This window comes from Ranitomeya imitator, chromosome 5 (genome assembly GCF_032444005.1).
Source record: "Ranitomeya imitator isolate aRanImi1 chromosome 5, aRanImi1.pri, whole genome shotgun sequence".
Lineage (NCBI taxonomy): Eukaryota > Metazoa > Chordata > Amphibia > Anura > Dendrobatidae > Ranitomeya > Ranitomeya imitator.
This window is the reverse complement of record NC_091286.1, coordinates 586,454,717-586,476,787: the sequence shown is the minus strand read 5'-3', so window position 1 is coordinate 586,476,787 and position 22,071 is coordinate 586,454,717. Positions and strand designations below refer to the sequence as shown.

The following is a 22,071-nucleotide window of genomic DNA, read 5'->3' as shown; positions in this document are numbered from 1 at the left end:
ATATTTTTGCGATATCGGAATCGGCGTGTGCGGTGCGTATGGTTCCAAGGGTCTGGAGGAGAGGAAACTCTCCTTCAGGCCCTGGGATCCATATTCATGTAAAAAAAAAAGAATAAAAATAAAAAATATGGCTATACTCACCCCTCCATAGGACCCTGGCTGTCACCGCTGCAAGCGTCCGCCTCCGTCCCTAAGAATGCAGTGAGTGAAGGTCCTTCGATGACGTCACGGTCACGTGAGCGGTCAGGTGACCGGTCACCTGATCGTGACGTCATCGAAGGTCCTTCACTCACTGCATTCTTAGGGACGGAGGCAGACGCTCGCAGCGGTGACAGCCAGGGTCCTACGGAGGGGTGAGTATAGCCATATTTTTTATTTTTATTCTTTATTTTTTACATGAATATGGATCCCAGGGCCTGAAGGAGAGTCTCCTCTCCTCCAGACCCTGGGAACCATCCAGGATACATTCCGATATTTGTGTCCCATTGACTTGCATTGGCATCGGGTATCGGCGATATCTGATATTTTTTGGATATCGGCCGATACCATCCGATACCTTTGAATATCGGAAGGTATCGCTCAACACTACTTACGACGAACATAGCATGCCATAAGTCGCCAAGGGGTCGCTACGGTACTTTCCAATATTGCATTTTTTAACAAATGCCATTTCAATTTTTTGAGCCAAAGTTTGTCCTATATTTTTCCTAAACATTTTAAAGGTTTGGCTTTAAAAATAAAAATGCATCTAAACTTAATTGATTTAAATAAAAAAAAAAAAAAAAGTGTGTGACACTGGCTACTATTGTTAAATCTTTACCTCCAGCCTGCGTGTCAACCGATTGACCTCTGATCGGTCTTCCCCACCTTTGCCTTTCATCTCCAGCCTCTGGTGCCTTCTCTGGACTTTTTCATAAGTTTTTTTTAATTTGTCTAACTGGAAAAGAAAAGAAGAAACTTTTAGTCAGTAACACAAACTTCCCAAAAACAGGATTTTTGGTTGCTTACCGTAAAATCTGTTTCTTGAAGCCTCCATTGGGGGACACAGGAACCATGGGTGTATGCTGCTGCCACTAGGAGGCTGACACTATGCAAATAAAAAAGTTAGCTCCTCCTCTGCAGTGTACACCCCACCGACTGGCATTATACTCTTCAGTTAGTGAGAAAGCAGTAGGAGATAATGAAACAAGGTTGAAAAACCATAACCACAAACTTGAGAACTGTAACGTGAGAACAGTCATAGAACAGATAACAACAGAAAACATTGGGAGGGAGCTGTGTCCCCCAATGGAGGCTTCAAGAAACAGATTTTACGGTAAGCAACCAAAAATCCTGTTTTCTTTATCGCCTCTCATTGGGGGACACAGGAACCATGGGACGTCCCAAAGCAGTCCCAAGGGCGGGAAAACAGACTTCCATCAGGTCAGGGGACTCACCACTGCCGCCTGCAAGATCCTTCTGCCTAGGCTGGCGTCCGCCGAAGCGTAGGTATGGACCTTGTAAAATTTGGCGAACGTGTGGATGGAAGACCAAGTTGCCGCTTTGCAAAGCTGTAGGGCGGAAGCCCTGTGGTGCACCGCCCAGGAGGCGCCGACTGCCCGGGTAGAGTGAGCCTTAATCCCAGGAGGGGGCACTCTGTTCTTGACCCGGTAAGCCTCCAAAATTGCCGTTCTGATCCAGCGAGCAATAGTCGCTTTAGAAGCCGGCTGGCCTCTGCGCGTGCCATCAGGAATGACGAAAAATGAATCCGTCTTCCGGAAAGAGGATGTTCTATCCAGATAAATCCTCACTGCCCTGACTAGGTCCAGCTTGTTCAACGATCGCTCCAGAGGATGAGTCGGAGCTGGACAAAAGGAAGGTAGAACGATGTCCTCGTTGAGGTGGAAGGTGGAAACCACCTTAGGAAGAAAAGAAGGTGGAGGTCGGAAGACCACCTTGTCCTGGTGAATGACCAAAAACGGAGGGCGGCAAGACAGTGCCGCCAGCTCGGAAACGCGGCGAATGGACGTGATGGCCACAAGAAAGGCCACCTTCCAAGATAAAACTGATAGAGGAATCTCCCTAAGAGGTTCAAAGGGAGAAACCTTCAAAACGTCCAGTACCAGGTTTAGGTCCCATGCCTCCACAGGGGCCCTGTACGGCGGGACGGCGTGGGCTACCCCCTGAAAGAAGGTCTTAATCTGTGGCCGAGAGGCCAAGGTCTTCTGAAAGAGGATGGAAAGCGCAGAGACCTGACCCTTCAGGGAACTAAGAGCCAGGCCCGAATCCAGTCCTGCCTGAAGGAAGGCCAAAAGAGAAGGCAGGGAAAAAACCATAGGCGGCACACGGTTGGACTCGCACCAACGGAAGTAGGCCTTCCAGGTGCGGTAGTAGATCCTGGAAGACGAAGGCTTCCGAGCCTGAATCATGGTGTGAATCACCCGGTCCGAAAGGCCGGACGCTCTTAGAACCGCGGTCTCAACAGCCACGCCGTTAAACTGAGCGACCGAGAATTCGGGTGGCAGATCGGACCCTGGGACAGCAGATCGGGCCTGTCTGGAAGGCACCAGGGAGCGTCCGCGAGAAGGTTGACGAGCTCCGCGAACCAAGCTCTCCTGGGCCAATCCGGGGCGATCAGGATGACCGGCACCCCTTCCGCTTTGATCTTCTTCAACAGTTTGGGAAGTAATGGAAGGGGTGGGAACAGATAGGGCAGCTCGAACTGTGACCAAGGAATGGCCAGAGCATCGACGCCCACTGCGAGAGGATCGCGTGACCTGGAGACGAATTGTGGAACCTTCCTGTTGATCCGAGACGCCGTGAGATCCACATCCGGAGTTCCCCATCGAAGACAAATCTGATGGAAGACCTCCGGATGCAGGGACCATTCCCCTGCCGCGAGACCCTCGCGGCTGAGGAAGTCGGCGGCCCAGTTTTCTACGCCGGGGATATGCACCGCGGATATCACCGGAACCGTTGCCTCTGCCCAAAGGAGGATCTTGGACACCTCGGCAAGGGCCAAGGAGCTCCGAGTCCCCCCCTGATGGTTGACATATGCCACAGCCGTGGCATTGTCCGTCTGGATCCGGACTGGAAGGCCCCTGAGAATCCTTTCCCAATGGCGGAGGGACAGAAAGATGGCCCGAATTTCGAGGACATTGATTGGCAGAGTTGACTCCTGCAACGACCAACGGCCCTGAACCGTCAGGTGGCGAAAAACCGCACCCCAGCCGATCAGGCTGGCATCCGTTGTCACCACCTGCCAGTGAACCGGAAGGAAGGACCTGCCCTGGGAGATGAGAGGAGACGTCAGCCACCAGTTGAGAGACCGCTTGACCCGAAAGGAGAGTCTGATCGGCCGATCCAGGGAGAAGACCGACCTGTCCCACTGAGACAGAATGGCTTGCTGAAGGGGTCGAGAATGGAATTGGGCGAAGGGAATCGCTTCCAAGGTAGCTACCATCCTCCCCAGAACCTTCATGGCCGATCGGAGGGAGGGAGGCCGAGGACCCTGGAGCAAGAGAATGTCCCGACAAAGGGTGGATCTCTTGTCCTTGGGAAGGAAGACTCTGGACTGACGAGTGTCGAAGAGCATGCCCAGAAAGATGATGCGCTGAGAAGGAATAAGGCAGGACTTCTTCCGGTTGACCAGCCATCCGAAACGGGATAAGGTGTCGAGAACAATGGACAAGCTTTCGTGGGCCTGAGCAAAGGACGGAGCCTTGATGAGGATGTCGTCGAGGTATGGAAACAGAACCAAGCCTCTGACTCTCAAAATGGCCATCAGCGCCGCCATGATTTTCGTGAACACCCTTGGCGCGGTTGCGAGACCGAACGGCAGGGCGACGAACTGAAAATGATCTTGTTGCACTGCGAAGCGCAGGAAACGGTGATGTCCGGGAAATATTGGAACATGTAGGTAGGCGTCCTGGATATCTATAGAGCATAGAAATTCCTGAGCCTCCATGGAAGCAATTACTGAACGAAGGGATTCCATCCTGAAGTGTCTCAGGCGAACCCTCCTGTTCAACAATTTGAGGTCCAGAATGGGACGAACCTTGCCGTCTTTTTTCGGTACCACAAAGAGGTTCGAGTAGAAACCCGTGTACCGTTCCTTTTCTGGGACGGGAACGATTACCCCGGATTTGAGCAGAGAAGCGATGGCTGCGAAGAAGCCCGGAACCAAAGCGGGATCTTTTGGAGGACGAGATTGGAAGAAACGATCTCTGGGTCGGGAGGCGAACTCTATTTTGTATCCCGAAGACACAACTTCCCTGACCCATGCATCCTCTACTGCGGAAATCCAGACGTCCCTGAAACGGAGAAGACGGCCCCCCAACCTGGGAGTTGGGCTGGAGTCTTGCCGAGAGTCATGCGGAAGTGGATCTTCCAGTCCTGGGCCTGGACGATCTACCCTGGGAATAGCGAGGACGCCAGGACGGAGTGGGCCTGAAGGACACCGCCTTCTTCTCTTGACGTGCCTGTGGCCTCTGTTGCTGCTGGGAAAAGGCGTTTGACGCAGCGAAGCGACGAAAAGGCCGGAACGAGCGAAACTGCCGTCTAGGAGGAGGGCGACGAGGTTTAGCCTGGGGGAGAAGGGAACTTGTGCCCCCAGTGGCGTCCTTAATGATCTGGTCCAGCTGGGAACCAAAGAGACGAGAGCCCTGGAAGGGCAGACTAGTGAGGGACTTTTTGGAGGACAAGTCCGCCTGCCAGGCCTTGAGCCAAACGGTCCGGCGGATGGCAACGGCATTGCTGGAAGCCTGAGCCGCACAAGAGGCGACATCCAGGGAGGCGGAAACCAGGTATTCGCCAGCGTGGGAAATCTGGTTGGCAAGTTCCGCTAATTGCGCGGGAGGAGCCCCGTCCAGGATACCTCGCCGCAGATCCTTGGCCCATTTTGAGATGGATTTTGAGGCCCAAGTGGAAGCAAAGGCCGGGCATAGCGCTGCTGAAGCCGCTTCGAAGGCAGATTTTGCGAAGGATTCTATAACTCTGTCGTTAGAATCCTTCAGAGACGCTCCGCCGGACAGTGGGAGCACCGTGTTGGTGGACAGCCTGGACACAGGTGGATCCACCGAGGGAGAGACCGTCCAATTGGCGGTAAGATCTGGTGAAAAAGGATATAACACCCCCAGGCGTTTTCCCCTCTGAAAACGTCTGGTCGGATTCTCTCTCTCTCTGGCCAGGATTTCCTCGAATTCAGGATGAGGGGCAAAAAATTTTGAAGGTGGTTTGGCCCGTCTAAACGAAACCGCCTGATCTGCGGGTTCCGTAGAGGGATCCTTAATGCCACAGGTTTGGTTTATAGCCCGAATGAGGTTCTGGACCGACTCACTCATGGTGGCGATTTGGCTAGGATCCAACTCCGACATCTCCTCTGAGGGCGCATCAGATAAAGCCTCGCCTGACTCAGGGGAGGAGGAACGGTGCGACACCAACCGCGGGGGAGGGCCGTGCGGCGAGATGGAACGCGAAGAGGACTCAGACCGACGTTCCTGTCTGGACCTTTTGTGGCTAATCAAGGAGGGCTCGGGCGGCGGTTCCTGCGACCCGCTGGCCACTGCAGGGGTCTGCAGGGGTAACCGATCCAGCGCGGACACCAGGGTTTGAGACACCCGTGTTAAATCGGCCACCGATTGTGACAGAGAAGCGGCCCAGCCTGGGATGGGGGGATCACTCTCGGGCGGAACAGCCGGGGGATCCTGGGCGGTGGGAGCAATCGGGTTGCTGCAGGACTGACACAGCGGGGAGGACTGACCTGAGGGAAGTTTGCTGTTACAGGACGAACATGCAAAGTACGTGACTAAGGTAGTAGATGAAGAAGAAGTAGGGGGGCGAGAGCGGCCCCCTTTAGAGGAAGACATTTTGAGGGACCCTGAAGATGCCAGTTGGTTAGGGGACAGTGGGCAGAGGGGGGTGTCAGACTGCAGTGCAGCTACTCACGGACCCGGTCCTGGAAGATGTCCCACTTGTCCTTGGTGGAGAAATCCCCTGGTGCTGAGCTCACAGAAGATGCGGGCGAAGGAGCGTGGCGCGCTGCGTGAGGCACTGCAAGGGCTGCTGCTGTGGTGTGAAGCGATGCTCACACCAGACGAGTGTCCCACAAGGAAGGGGGCGGAGCTAGACGCAGAGGCGCCGGTGGGCAGGTCATAGTATGTCGGGCGGGAAAAAGCCCGCCCGCAGAAGCGGAAGTGACAGATCCGAAGACCGGAAGTAGGCCCCGGCCGAAGCCGGGGCCTAAATTAGGAACCGGCGGCCGGGGAACGAGCCGCGGCGCCGGTATAGAGCGCCGGAGCTATGCGCCGCGACGGGAGGCCGGCGGCACAGGCGCCGCAGCCTGCCAGGCTGCGCCGCTGAAGGGCGCCGCAGATCCACCTCCCGCGGCGCCGGAGCAGTGCGCCGCGACGGGAGGCTGGCGGCACAGGCGCCGCAGCCTGCCAGGCTGCGCCGCTGAAGGGCGCCGCAGATCCACCTCCCGCGGCGCCGGAGCAGTGCGCCGCGACGGGAGGCTGGCGGCACAGGCGCCGCAGCCTGCGCCGCTGAAGGGCGCCGCAGATCCACCTCCTGCGGCGCCGGAGCAATGCGCTGCAGCGATAAGCAGCGCGATAGACTGCAGGGCTGCTGCGCTGAGGACTGTGCCCAGTGAAAAACCGCCGCGCTGATAGTGCGCCGCGGAAAGGAGCGAACAGCAGCCAAAAGCTGCCAAGAAAGAAGGTGCTGGTCACGGGAAAATGCTGGAACTCCAGGAACCGATAAAATATCGACCGCGCCGCAAGGATACAGGCGATGACCGGGTAAGAGAGGGTCACCGTCTGGGAGCCCTTAACAAGAATCCCCCCCCTAACAAGGATCTGGGATGGGATAGGGGAAATACTCACCTAAAAAACATCCCACGCCGTACTAACCTTAAAGGAGGGTGAGACATCCAGGGCTGATGGACGTCCTCGTCTCCTCCAACCGACAGGCTCTGGTGGGCGAGTGGGTGGGGGACGGAGCCAGGACCGGACTTCTGAGCACGCTGGTGTGCCAGGATCTTGGTCCTGGTGAGGGATCTATGAGGATACGGGGTGGCAGTACACACCGTACTCATAGTCCGCTTGTGGGAATACAGGTGTGACTGTTCACCCTGTATCCCTCCGAGGAAAACTGAAAGAAAACGACGCACATTGAGGTAGATAAGGGTCTAATGAAAGACCCGTGTCCACCTCCTACTGACACTAAGCTAAACTGAAGAGTATAATGCCAGTCGGTGGGGTGTACACTGCAGAGGAGGAGCTAACTTTTTTATTTGCATAGTGTCAGCCTCCTAGTGGCAGCAGCATACACCCATGGTTCCTGTGTCCCCCAATGAGAGGCGATAAAGAAAGAGTATTGTCACTGCACTGAGGGCAGCAGTTCTGATGCAGCCTGGTAAGTGACAACACTGGAATCAGGGTTTCTGTCTCTTCAAAATGCTGCTCTCAGATGGTGGTAAAAACGTACTAACAGATTCCCATTAAAGATTTATTTACACAGGATCCTTACAAATTACTAGTGCACTAACCCTATGTCTTCCGCACCTCGAGAAGGTGTTCACACGTTATACAACATTCCTCCATTCTTTGTCCCATAAGATTCATGTGAGCAGCTACCAGACAACAAGCATGTCTATGACAGATACTAGTATTGTGGCATGCATGGAGCCCCCCAGAAGCAGGTTGCCCACCCCTGCTCCAAATAATAAGAGCAACAGTAAAGAAAGTAATCTGCTCAGACATGACATAGGATGGTTATGGGCCATGTTCACATTTAGAACATCCATTTATGCTTGTCCCCAAAAGAGAAGTTGCTGCAAATGTTACCCCAATGTCACCAGTGTGAGCCCAGCCTTATGGAAAAGCCCCAGCTATATTGTAGGTAAAGGGCGAAGGATAGCAGGGCACATGGATGTTAAAAAGAAACATCCAGAAAAAACACAAAAAACTCTCCAACAAAAATTAGGCTTCTGAATTGCCCCAATACTGCTCACAAGTCACGCAGGGTGAAAAATGCCCCACGTGTTGGGATCATAGTTCTCTACCCCAATATGTATGATGCAATAGCTCCGAGCTTATATAGGGCACTGATGGAGCCACTGGCTCTGAGACATGAGGGCGTCCTAGTAAGGACACAGATGTTTAAGGCGAGTCTGTCAGCTCCACAATGTCTCCTGAACTAACTATACAGTGCTATAGGGGACTTAGTCCCTGTAAAAATCATACTAACACTGTATGGTTATTAGTACAGCCATTGTGAAATTATAGCATAACTGTTTTATCTAATAATGATGAAGACCAGGTAATTTTAATAATCTTTCAAATCTACCTTGTACATGAAAACCAAAAGAAAACTTGTCAAAAACCTCCTGGAAGATGTCCCCTATGTTGTTTCTGAAGCAAATCTGAATTCAGCTCCACACACCCTGAATACGGTCTCTAAGGGCGGGGGCAGAGCCGAAATAGAATGAGCGCTCCTGGCTGGATCCGATGCTCTGTATGTCAGTGCAGCGACAGGTAACCTCAGTCACACAGTGCACGAGCACCGTCAGATCTTGTTGGCACAATTCTGTCCTGTCTGCTGGTTCCTGTACACTCAAGACATCGGCAATTCTCCTCAGTGTTTACCACACTGCTCCTCTGCCTGTCAGCTGCTTCCTGTGTGCTCAGTGACATTGGCACTTCCCCTCAGTGTTTACCACACTGCTCCTCTGCCTGTCAGCTGCTTCCTGTGTGCTCAGTGACATCGGCACTTCCCCTCAGTGTTTACCACACTGCTCCTCTGCCTGTCAGCTGCTTCCTGTGTGCTCAGTGGCATCGGCACTTCCCCTCAGTGTTTACCACACTGCTCCTCTGCCTGTCAGCTGCCTCCTGTGTGCTCAGTGACATCGGCACTTCCCCTCAGTGTTTACCACACTGCTTCTCTGCCTGTTAGCTGCCTCCTGTGTGCTCAGTGACATCAGCACTTCCCCTCAGTGTTTACCACACTGCTCCTCTGCCTGTCAGCTGCTTCCTGTGTGCTCAGTGGCATCGGCACTTCCCCTCAGTGTTTACCACACTGCTTCTCTGCCTGTCTGCTGCCTCCTGTGTGCTCAGTGGCATCGGCACTTCCCCTCAGTGTTTACCACACTGCTCCTCTGCCTGTCAGCTGCTTCCTGTGTGCTCAGTGGCATTGGCACTTCCCCTCAGTGTTTACCACACTGCTTCTCTGCCTGTTAGCTGCCTCCTGTGTGCTCAGTGACATCAGCACTTCCCCTCAGTGTTTACCACACTGCTCCTCTGCCTGTCAGCTGCTTCCTGTGTGCTCAGTGACATCGGCACTTCCCCTCAGTGTTTACCACACTGCTCCTCTGCCTGTCAGCTGCCTCCTGTGTGCTCAGTGACATCAGCACTTCCCCTCAGTGTTTACCACACTGCTCCTCTGCCTGTCAGCTGCTTCCTGTGTGCTCAGTGACATCGGCACTTCCCCTCAGTGTTTACCACACTGCTCCTCTGCCTGTCAGCTGCTTCCTGTGTGCTCAGTGGCATTGGCACTTCCCCTCAGTGTTTACCACACTGCTTCTCTGCCTGTCAGCTGCCTCCTGTGTGCTCAGTGACATCGGCACTTCCCCTCAGTGTTTACCACACTGCTTCTCTGCCTGTTAGCTGCTTCCTGTGTGCTCAGTGACATCGGCACTTCCCCTCAGTGTTTACCACACTGCTTCTCTGCCTGTTAGCTGCCTCCTGTGTGCTCAGTGACATCAGCACTTCCCCTCAGTGTTTACCACACTGCTTCTCTGCCTGTCAGCTGCCTCCTGTGTGCTCAGTGACATCGTCACTTCGCCTCAGTGTTTACGACACTGCTTCTCTGCCTGTCTGCTGCCTCCTGTGTGCTCAGTGGCATCAGCACTTCCCCTCAGTGTTTACCACACTGCTTCTCTGCCTGTCTGCTGCTTCCTGTGTGCTCAGTGACATCGGCACTTCCCCTCAGTGTTTACCACACTGCTTCTCTGCCTGTCTGCTGCTTCCTGTGTGCTCAGTGACATCGGCACTTCCCCTCAGTGTTTACCACACTGCTCCTCTGCCTGTCTGCTGCTTCCTGTGTGCTCAGTGGCATCAGCACTTCCCCTCAGTGTTTACCACACTGCTTCTCTGCCTGTCAGCTGCCTCCTGTGTGCTCAGTGACATCGTCACTTCGCCTCAGTGTTTACGACACTGCTTCTCTGCCTGTCTGCTGCCTCCTGTGTGCTCAGTGGCATCAGCACTTCCCCTCAGTGTTTACCACACTGCTTCTCTGCCTGTCTGCTGCTTCCTGTGTGCTCAGTGACATCGGCACTTCCCCTCAGTGTTTACCACACTGCTTCTCTGCCTGTCAGCTGCCTCCTGTGTGCTCAGTGACATTTTCACTTCCTCCTCAGTGTTTACCACACTGCTCTTCTGCCTGGCAGCTGATTGCTGTGTGCTCAGTGACATTGGCACTTCCCCTCAGTGTTTACCACACTGCTCCCTGCCTTTCAGCTGGTTCCTGTGTCCTCAGTGAAATCAGAAGCTTTCAGTGTTATTCTGTCAGCTGCTGGCTCATTTGTTGCTGATGAGTGATTAAAATTCCAGAAAATGTGCCTCAGGAAGATCAAGGACACTGAGAAGTGCCAATATCACTGAGCACACTGGAACTAGCTGACAGGGCAGTAGGAGCAGTGCGGTACACATTGAGCACACAGTCTTGCGTGTCTGCGCTATACACTTAGGGAAACTGCTGAAAAACACAGTGCCAGAATACCCGATGGCGTGCCAAGACCAGTGGCGGCAGTTGCAGGGGGCAGCACTGGTCTCTGCACGCCAGGTACCCTTACACCGTGCTTTGACAGTGCACTCTCCTCTGTCTTGCCAGCTTGTTAGTACACATCTGAGCTGGCAACACGGCCTCTGCCCCATGATGGCGCTTTGTTTGAGCATCCCAGTATGCCACGGGATTCTAAAAGCATCATCACACAGGAAGTAGGGGGAAAAATACAATAGCAGTTAGATAGTGTAGTTAGGGAATGGTAGGGAATTTTTAATGCAAGTATATTAGAAAATAGTTTAGATTAGAGAAATAAATAGGGATATAAATAAGGGAAATAAAATACGAATACAAAAATAAATCGGGATTTAGACGAAAAGTTTCTTTGGCCTTTGGACAACTCCTTTATCTTTGAATGCCTATGCAAATGAGTGGACAGTGATGAACCCTTGGCCTGGCCCAGAGAACCATTACACCCCCCAATCCATATTGGATTCTTCACCTGCTTCTGATGGACAGAAATGACTTCCTACAGAAAATGCTGACCCTATATTTAAGCAAGCAAGTAAATAAATATGTATGCATGCATGTGCTCTTAATATATAATATATATGTCTGGTTGGCAGCACCTTCTTAATGCTATTAACCTGCAAATTAACCAATTCTACAGGTAGTTTAGTAATGTTATCTGATTTGATAGGTTCCCTCTCACCTAACATCGGTCGAACACACCAACATCGAAAGATAGTCTAAATGTGTATGAGGCTTCTGAATCTGCGCTGGTCCGAGCTGAGCATTTCGGTGTATGGAGGAATTGGGAGAGACACCTGTCGGCTGAACGACAAGTACCTAGTTTGCATGGGAGAGTTAGGAGAGACAGCTGGAGGTAAACAACAACTATCTAGTGTGTATGGGGGAGAGGGGAGAGACAGCTGTCGGCTGAACGACAACTATCTAGTGTGTATGGGGGAGAGGGGAGAGACAGCTGTCGGCTGAACGACAACTACCAAGTTTGCATGGGAGAGTTAGGAGAGACAGCTGGAGAGTAAACAACAACTATCTAGTGTGTATGAGGGAGAGGGGAGAGACAGCTGTTGGCTGAAAGACAACTATCTAATGTGAATGGGGGAGTGGGAAGAGACAGCTGATGGCTGAACGACAACTATCTAGTGTGTATGGGGGACTGGGGAGAGAACTGTCGGCTGAACGACAACTATCTGGTGTGTATGGGGGAGAGGGGAGAGATGGCTGTCGGCTGAACTTTGTACTGTGTATGGGGGGCTTGAGTGTGGAGTAGCACAGGGGTGTCAAACTGCATTCCTCGAGGGCTGCAAACAGGCCATGTTTTCAGGATTTCCTTGAACTTCACAGGTGATAATTTAATCACCTACACAAATAATGAGTTGGTGATTAAATTATCACCTGTGCAGTACAAGGAAATCCTGAAAACATGACCTGTTTGCAGCCCTCGAGGAATGCAGTTTGACACCCCTGGAGTAGCACGATGGGAATAATAAAGGTTAGAACAAACCTCTTCCTGGAAGCGTGCCAGCTGGGACTCATAGTCCGCGGTCTTGGTGCGATGGGTTTCCTCTTGCTCTGACAGCTGCCTTCTCAGAGACCTAATCTGCAAATATATTCATTAAAATATGCATTAAAAAAATTCCTCGTTCTAAGTCATAAACCTCCACTAAGAGCTGCACAGTGATTCTCCACAATCATAGCACATGGTGTGACTTCAAAGAGAAAAGGACGAGGCCAAATCTCTCCGCAGAACGTCTGGCTGAAGAACAAAGCATCACCACTGATTGTGCCGCTGCTGCAATCACCGTCCTACAATGCAGCATTTTATAGTAATTACATTAGTTCTCCATAACCCTGTCTGCATCCACTCCCATAAAGAGAATCCCTGTACATGCGTTGCCTTCCACGATAAAATATGGGTTGGGGGCTCAGCGCAGATAAGGGGATGCAGCACAATACCCGAAGAGCAAACAATTGTGAAAGTCACAGAAAATGTGTCAGATCTGTCTGTTCTCCTGACAAGTGCATTCTAGTAATTACTTGTATTTTTCATGAAATAACAATTTTGGATCAGCATTACATTGTACTGACCCAAGCAATGCTGTCAGACTGTGTAAGGACACACCTGATGGACATGGGGGGGAAGGGGGGGGGGACACCTAGTTGTCAATATACTCATAAATGTTCAAAAGGAGTAACAGAGGAACAGCCCAATCCAGAATAGTTAGTAAATATGTGTTCCGCCTTTTAATAATGGGCATGTCAGAAATGCTCAGGGATCACATTAAGGAGTGAATAGCTATGCTGACAGGCCAGACAGCATCCAATGGCAGTAACCCCGGTCTGTCAGTACACAGCAGTATCTCATGTGCCTGTTCAGACGGTGCATTGTGAGATGCTATACCCAGCACAACATCTGTACGCAGCAGGCGATGGTACCTCTTGGCTGAGTCTGTCTTCCCGTGTTCTAGCAGAGCTGAGCTCCTGGTCTCGGAGCTGTAGGAGAGTGTTCAGCGTCTCAGTATGGGCTTCCCACTCCGACTTCTTGTGCTCCAACATTATATCTATCTGCCTCATGAGTTCTTGCAATTCAGCTTCACAGGAACCAAAAAGTGTCCTGAAAGAAAAAAAAAAGAGAAATAAAGAAAACACCTGACTGCATGGAAGTCATCTGAGGTTTCTGTATCAACAGAAATGACCCAACATGCCGCCATCACAAGCAATTTATTTATAGCTATGAACAATCCCGAGAAAGAGGTGTACATAGAGCACTTAGGAGACTCAGGGACTGGGGTATAATGTATCTCCTACGTGAGGTGTATACAGCAGTCTGGGTGTTGCCTACGTGATGTGCATACAGCAGTCTGGGTGTCGCCTACGTGATGTGCACACAGCAGTCTGGGGGTCGCCTACGTGATGTGCACACAGCAGTCTGGGGGTCGCCTACGTGATGTGCACACAGCAGTCTGGGGGTCGCCTATGCGATGTGCACACAGCAGTCTGGGGGTCGCCTACGTGATGTGCACACAGCAGTCTGGGGGTCGCCTACGTGATGTGCACACAGCAGTCTGGGTGTCGCCTATGCGATGTGCACACAGCAGTCTGGGGGTCGCCTACGTGATGTGCACACAGCAGTCTGGGGGTCGCCTACGTGATGTGCACACAGCAGTCTGGGGGTCGCTTACGTGATGTGCACACAGCAGTCTGGGTGTCGCCTACGTGATGTGCACACAGCAGTCTGGGTCTCGCCTACGTGATGTGCACACTGCAGTCTGGGTGTCGCCTACGTGATGTGCACACACCATAATGCATACAGATAAATATATAAATGACTAAGCTCGCCCAACACTTTGCAATCTTAAATACAGACAGCACACAGACCGTACACTGATATCATTCGTGTGCTGTAGGTATGTTTACAGACCCACAGACTTGTATTGGCCCTTTTCATCTGCGATACTAGAGACGAACTGGCATATCTCTGTGAGTTTTGCATGGACACGCGGTCTGTGAAAATATACGGATATATGAACAGCCACTACTAGTTGTATCCGTGAAAGACAGGTAGAACACGTACATGCAACACGCACATGTGAATGAGGCCTTAAGATGCGCCAGGTTTATCGCAGTGGTTCATGCTGCCTGATATATAGTGCGTGCATCCACCTATTAGCAGGGCTTACATTGTGCCAGAGATTTGCCTCACAATTTTTGCACAAATTTTTGTGCTAAGGTCACATTTAGGCCATGTCACCTTTGAAGCGAGGCCACATGGGGGGATAAATTATATATTCGGTACAGTCCCTTTAAAAAAAAAAAAATCCCGACTTGTGGTACACTCACCCCATCTTCTTCTCCTGCATTCCTTGTAACAAGGCCTCCATCCTGCGCATTGGGAGCCTGCAGTAAGCCAAACAAAAGTGAGCACAATACAAAAGTCACTAGCATGGGGGCACATTTCACCCCCAAATACTCTGTAGGGGTGGGCGACTACTTCTGTGTGATGCTATTCGGTACAGAGTTGTGTAATGTGACGTTTCACTAATAATGGCTCCTCACTCCTGCAATATCTCCACTGCCGTGTGTGCATGCTCACCATGTCACAGCATGTGGCACAGTCTAAGGTTCCCATACACCGTACACAGCCATCTTTCTTAACTCCTCCATACCCAGTAACGCTCTGCTCACCCAAGCGTTTGTGCTTTCAATGGGGATAGGAGAAAGCCGCGACCGCAGCCTTCTGAGCGGCAGAATAGGAATTTGTGTCGTCATTCAGAGGTAGAGTCGGGGCCCCATACATATTAGATGATTGGCTGACAAAACTCAAATCGGCCAAAGTTATCTTATGTGTATGGAGTTATTTATCAAAAAGATACTTAACCCCTTAATGACCGCCAATACGCCTTTTAACTGACCTGAGATATAAGAGAATATCATCCCCACACAGGAGACAATCCAGCAGCTGTCGGCTGTACACTATATCTGACAACTTGCTGCATTAGCCACGATCAGTGTTTGCACCGTCCAAATCCGTTTAACCCCTTAGATGCTGCTGTCAGTAGTGACTACATCATATAAATGGTTTACAGAGTGTGGGGGCTTCCTCTTTATCCCCATTGGCACTCTGAGATCATGATTGTGAGGTCCTAATGTTTGTCATGGCAATTCACGGCCAAATAGAGGCCTTTGTGTCTGATGGCTGTTGTAACCTGTTCAGAAGTCAGCAACATTTAGGTGGTAAAAATGCACTTTTTCATTTCTGTCATGCCGCTTTGCATTAATTCCTGAAAAATCACCTGAAGGGTTAATAAACTATTTGATAGAAGTTTTCAATATGTCAGGGGGTGCAGTTTTTAAAATGGCATAACTTTTGGGGGTTTACCAATATATGGGACCCTTAAAGTCACTTTAAACATGGATAGGTACCTAAAAAAAGAAATTTTGAAAATTTCCTTGAAAAAATGAAAAATTACTGATACATTTTCAAACCTCCTAAAATGATAATAAAATAAAAGAACATTTTACAAATGGTGCCAATGTAAAGCAGACATGATAGAAATGTTATTTATTAACCCCTTCAAGTCGCGGCCCTTTTTCATTTTTGCGTTTTCGTTTTTCACTTCCCTCCTTCCCTGAGCCATAACTTTTTTATTTTTCCGTCAATATGGTCATGTGAGGGCTTATTTTTTGCGGGACAAGTTGTACTTTTGAACGACACCATTGGTTTTACCATGTCTTTTACTAGAAAACGGGAAAAAAAATTCCAAGTGCGGTGAAATTGCAAAAAAAGTGCAGTCCCACACTTGTTTTTTGTTTGGCTTTTTTGCTAGGTTCACTAAATGCTAAAACTAACCTGCCATTATGATTCTCTAGGTCATTACGAGTTCGTAGACACCTAACATGACTAGGTTATTTTTTATCTAAGTGGTGAAAAAAAATTCCAAACTTTGCTAAATAAATTAAAAAAAAAAAAAAAAGTGCCATTTTCCGATACCGCAGCGTCTCCATTTTTCGTGATCTGGGGTCGGGTGAGGGCTTATTTTTTGCGTGCCGAGCTGATGTTTTTAATGATACCATTTTTGCGCAGATACGTTCTTTTGATCGCCCGTTATTGCATTTTAATGCAATGTCGCGGCGACCAAAAAAAACGTAATTCTGGTGTTTCGGATTTTTTTCTCGCTACGCCATTTAGCGATCAGGTTAATGCTTTTTTTTAATTGATAGATCGGGCGATTCTGAACACGGCGATACCAAATATGTGTATGTTTGATTTTTTTTTATTGTTTTATTTAGGATGGGGCGAAAGGGGGGGGGGGTGATTTAAACTTTTATATTTTTTATATTTTTTTCATATTTTTAAAAACATTTTTTTTTTACTTGTGCCATGCTTCAATAGCCTCCATGGGAGGCTAGAAGCTGGCATAGCCTGATCGGCTCTGCTACATAGCAGCGATCATCAGATCGCTGCTATGTAGCTGAAATGCAGGTGTGCTGTGAGCGCCGACCACAGGGGGGCGCTCACAGCAGGCCTGCATCAGTAACCATAGAGGTCTCAAGGACCTCTATGATTACCTTCCTGATGCATCGCCGACCCCCGATCATGTGACGGGGGTCGGCGATGACGTCATATCCGGCCGCATGCGGTAGTTAAATGCCGCTGTCTGTGTTTGACAGCGGCATTTAACAGGTTAATAGCGGCGGGTGAATAGCGATTTCACCCGCCGCTATTGCGCGCACATGTCAGCTGTACAAAACAGCTGACATGTCGCGACTTTGATGTGGGCTCACCGCCGGAGCCCACATCAAAGGGGGATTCACGGCATGCGCAGTACTAGTACGGCGCATGTCGTGAAGGGGTTAATGTTTTGCTGTGGTATGACTATCTGAATTAAAGGGCTAATCATTCAAAGTTTGAAAATTGCAAAAATGTTTACATTTTCCCAAATTTCTAATATTTTTTATAAATAAACACAAAACATATTGACCTAAATTTACCATTAATTAATTTATAAAGTATAATGTGTCAAGAAAAAAACAATCTCAAAATCACTGGGATTTGTTGAAGTGTTCCAGAGTTATTACTACATAAAGGGACACTGGTTAGATTTCAAAAATTTGTCTCTGTCACTAAGGGGTTAAAGGGGAAATATCAGCAGAAAAACTGCAAACATTATTACAGATCAAGCACAACCGATGAGGCTGGGGTATTTTTTTTTGGAAAATTTTGAAAGTTTTACCGCCTATTAAAAAATGAACAGTTTCAAATGGGCTCTCAAAATGCTAACTTTACTATCAGCATTATGTAACCTTTCGGATAAAGATTTTCAATGTAACTACAGAGCTTTCACCAGGTCTAAGAGATCCATTTATTAACCCCTTAACCCCCAGGGGTGGTTTGCACTTAAATGACCGGGCCAATTTTTACAATTCTGACCACTGTCCCTTTAGAAGGTTATAACTCTGGAACGCTTCAACGGATCCTGATGATTCTGACAATGTTCTCTCGTGACATATTGTACTTCATGATAGTGGTAACACTTCTTTTATATTACCTGCGTTTATTTGTGAAAAAAGAGGGATTTTGGGTACTTACCGTAAAATCTCTTTCTTGGAGCCTTCATTGGGGGACACAGGACAGCCATGGGTGTATGCTGCTGCTGCTAGGAGGCTGACACTATGCAAAAAAAGGAAAAGGCGTAACTCCTCCCTGGCAGTATACACCCACCGACAGGCACCAAGCACCTCAGTTAGTGCAAAAAACAGTAGGAGAAGCAACAGAACTCATAATAGGAAAAGGACCAACTCAACTAGGGCCTCCAGGCCCCAACACGGTTCCAGAACAAACAAGTAGGGAGGGTGCTGTGTCCCCCAATGAAGGCTCCAAGAAAGAGATTTTACGGTAAGTACCAAAAATCCCTCTTTCTTTATCTCTTCATTGGGGGACACAGGACAACCATGGGACGTCCAAAAGCAGTCCCGGAAAAGGGTGGGTAGAAAGGAAATGAGAAAAGGTCTGAGGTCGGCCGGTGTGCGACCGCCGCCTGCAGTACCTTCCTACCAAGACCAGCATCGCACGAGGCTTGGGTATGAACCCGATAGAACCTCGTAAACGTGTGCAAAGACGACCAGGTTGCGGCCTTGCAAACTTGCAAGGTGGAGTCCTGGTGGCGAACAGCCCAAGAAGCTCCGACAGCTCTGGTGGAGTGAGCTCGCACCCCCGGAGGAGGACGTGCCTCATGAACACGGTACGATTCTGAAATTGCCGAGCGAATCCAGCGCGAGATAGTGGATTTAGACGCTTGAAGGCCCTTCCGACGACCCTCGGAAACGACAAAGAATCGGATTGACGGAAAGGAGCGGTTCTAGAAAGATAGACCCGAATGGCCCTGACCACGTCAAGCTTGTGAAGGGACTTCTCCAAAGGATGAGCCGGAGAAGGGCAAAATGATGGAAGGACGATGTCCTCATTGATGTGGAAAGCCGAGACCACCTTGGGAAGGAATTCGGGAACCGGTCTAAGAACGACCTTATCCTGATGAAGAATCAGGAAGGGGGAACGGAATGACAGGGCTGCCAACTCGGAGGCCATCCTGATAGATGTAATGGCAATGAGGAAGGCGACCTTCCAAGAGAGAAGGGAAAAGGGCACGTCCTGAAGAGGCTCAAAGGGAGCAGCCTGAAGAGCACCAAGGACCAAGTTCAGGTCCAAAGGTTCCAAGGGAGGACGGAAAGGAGGGGCGATATGCGCAACTCCCTGTAGAAAAGTCCAAACCTGCTGAATGGAGGAAAGGTCACTCTGGAAGAGGATCGACAGAGCGGACACTTGTCCCTTGAGTGTGCTGAGGGATAAGCCCGAATCGAGACCAGACTGGAGGAAACCGAGAAGCTCCGGAAGAGAAAATGACATTGGAAAAACTTCATTAGTTTCACACCACCGCAAGAACGCTTTCCAGTACCTATGGTAGATACGGGAAGACACCGGTTTTCTGGCTCTGATCATGGTCTGTATGACCTGGGGAGAGAGACCAGAGTTCTTCAAGACTGCGGCCTGAACAGCCATGCCATTAAACTCAGCGACTGAGAACTCTGGTGGTAGAGAGGTCCCTGCGAGAGGAGATCTGGCCGATCAGGGATTCTCCAAGGAGTGTCCGCGAGCATGTTTACAAGCTCGGCGTACCACGGCCGCCTTGGCCAGTCCGGCGCTATCAGTATGACTGGAATCCCTTCCAACTTGATCTTATTTACCACCCTTGGAATCAAGGGGAGGGGTGGGAACAGGTAGGGAAACAAACTGGGACCATGGAATTACCAAAGCGTCGTGGCCAACGGCAAGAGGGTCCCGGGATCTGGCGACAAACTGAGGGACCTTGTGGTTCATCCGGGACGCCATAAGGTCGACGTCTGGCGTACCCCAGCGAAGGCAAATTTGATCGAAGACTGCGGGGCGGAGAGACCACTCGCCCGCTGCTAGGCCCTGGAGACTGAGGAAGTCGGTTGCCCAGTTTTCGACCCAGGGGATATGAACGGCTGATATGGCCGGAACGTGGCGTTCCGCCCACCGAAGAATCTTTGCCGCTTCTTCCATTACTTGGCCGCTGCGAGTCCGGCCCTGGTGGTTTAAGTACGCCACGGCCGTGGCGCTGTCCGACTGGATGCAGATGGGGAGATTCGTCAGAAGAGACTGCCAGTGGATTAGCGGAAGGAAGATTGCCCTGATCTCCAGAAGATTGATGGGGAAGAGAGCTTCCTGGGTGGTCCAACGGCCCTGAGCCGTGTGCTGTCGGAAGACTGCTCCCCACCCGAGAAGGCTGGCATCGGTGGTGATGACCTGCCACTGAAGGGGAAGAAATGATCTTCCTCTCAGGAGAGAGGAGGACAGCGTCCACCAGGTTAGGGACTGACGGACCTGGAGGGGAAGGTGGACGGGACAGTCTAGGGAGTCCAAAGACCTGTTCCAGGTGGATAGGAGGAATAGCTGGAGGGGGCGGGTGTGGAACTGGGCGTAAGGAACAGCCTCCATGGAGGCCACCATCTTTCCCAGGACTCCCATGCAGAACCGAAGCGACTGGGGAGCTGGGCGTTTGAGAAGGCGGACCGCCTTGAGGAGCACTGAGAACTTGTCCTCTGGGAGGAAGACCCAAGCTAAGTTTGTGTCGAACACCATGCCCAGGAAGGGCAGTCGTTGGAACGGAATCAGGGAGGACTTGGTCCGGCTGATAATCCAGCCGAGACGGTCAGGGTGTCCAGAGAGACCTGGAGACTGTGAGCACAGTCTAGACGAGAGGACCCCTTGATCAACAGATCGTCCAGGTAGGGGATAACGAGGATCCCCCTGGAACGGAGGAGAGCCATGACCGTCGCCATGATTTTGGTGAAGACCCTGGGGGCAGACGCTAAACCGAAAGGGAGAGCAGTGAATTGGTAGTGATTGTCTTCGATTGCAAACCGAAGGAATCTTTGATGCCGTACACAGATGGGAACATGAAGGTACGCATCTTGAATGTCGACCGAGCAGAGAAACTCCCCGGGTTCCATGGCGGCAATCACTGACCGCAGGGATTCCATTCTGAAGTGGCGAGGTCGGACGTGGCGGTTCAGAAGCTTAAAATCCAAGATAGGGCAAATAGACCCGTCCTTCTTTGGGACTACAAAAAGGTTACAGTAGAACCCGGAAAAACATTCTTCGGAAGGAACGGGAACTACGACTCGGGCGGCGACCAGAGACGTTACGGCTTGAAGCAAGCCGGGTAAATGGGACGGTTGCTTTGGGGGACGAGAGAGAAAGAAGCGATTTTCCGGGAGGGTAGAGAATTCGATCTTGTACCCGGAGGTAATAATCTCTCTGACCCAGGCGTCGCTAATCACAGCCAGCCAGGTGTCTTTGAAGAGAAGAAGCCTGCCTCCCACCCTGGAAAGACTCCTAGGTGGGGGCGACCCGTCACTTGGAACGGTATCTGTTGGAACGAGGTCCGGAAGACCTGGGAGGTGGAGCCCTGGATCTGCACATGGGAGCTGGCTTGTAAGAGGGTTTTCTACGTTCACCTGTGGTAGCGGGTCGCTCTTGTTGCGATGAGGAATCTGAGGCTGCAAACGGACGAAAGGGGCAAAATGTTTGAGGACCCTTTGGGTTAAAGAAGCGTTTTGGCTTGGACTGGGGGAGAGAGGTACTCTTGCCCCCAGTCGCGTCTGAGATAATTTGATAAAGACGAGCACCAAAAAGCCTGGAACCTTGAAATGCCAAGTTGGTGAGAGACTTTTTGGAAGTAGCATCTGCAATCCATGCTTTGAGCCAAAGAATGTGGCGAATAGCGACAGTGTTACTGCTTGCCCTGGCTGAACAGGCTGCTGCATCTAGGGAGGCAGTGAGAAGGTATTTCCCTGCGTGGTTAATCTGGTCTGCGAGGTCAGCCAGCTCGGTAGGGGAGGCCAAAGCCAAAATGACCCGACGGAGGATCTTAGCCCAGGCAGAGATGGCCTTAGCCACCCAGGTTGAAGCAAAGCTGGGACAGAGGGAAGCACCCGTTGCCTCGAAAGTTTACTTGGCCAGTGCCTCAATTTGTCTATCTGATGCGTCCTTAAGCAACGCGCCGTCCGGTAAGGAGAGAAACGTCTTGGAAGAAAGACGGGAGATCGGCGGATCGACCTTGGGAGACTCAGCCCACTTGGAGAGATGATAGGCGCTAAAGAGAGAGCACGTCCAGATGTTTTCTACCCGAAAAACGTTTTTCAGGATGTTCCCAGTGTTTAGACAGGGTAGACTCAAACTCATCATGGGTAGGAAAGGAGCGA

General features: G+C 50.7%; 1 protein-coding gene across 5 annotated transcripts in view; it reads right to left on the bottom strand.

The window, feature by feature from the left end:
• Positions 1-22,071, bottom strand: part of CEP63 (centrosomal protein 63) — a 98,442-nt gene that overhangs the window by 63,789 nt on the left and 12,582 nt on the right. For all 5 annotated transcript variants that reach the window (XM_069727928.1, XM_069727932.1, XM_069727930.1 and 2 more), the window contains exons 3-6: positions 14,626-14,682; positions 13,222-13,399; positions 12,290-12,385; positions 821-937 (exon numbers count right to left, since the gene is read on the bottom strand). In XM_069727928.1, coding sequence (XP_069584029.1) covers positions 821-937; positions 12,290-12,385; positions 13,222-13,399; positions 14,626-14,682 — 448 coding nt within the window. The remainder of the gene's footprint in view (positions 1-820; positions 938-12,289; positions 12,386-13,221; positions 13,400-14,625; positions 14,683-22,071) is intronic.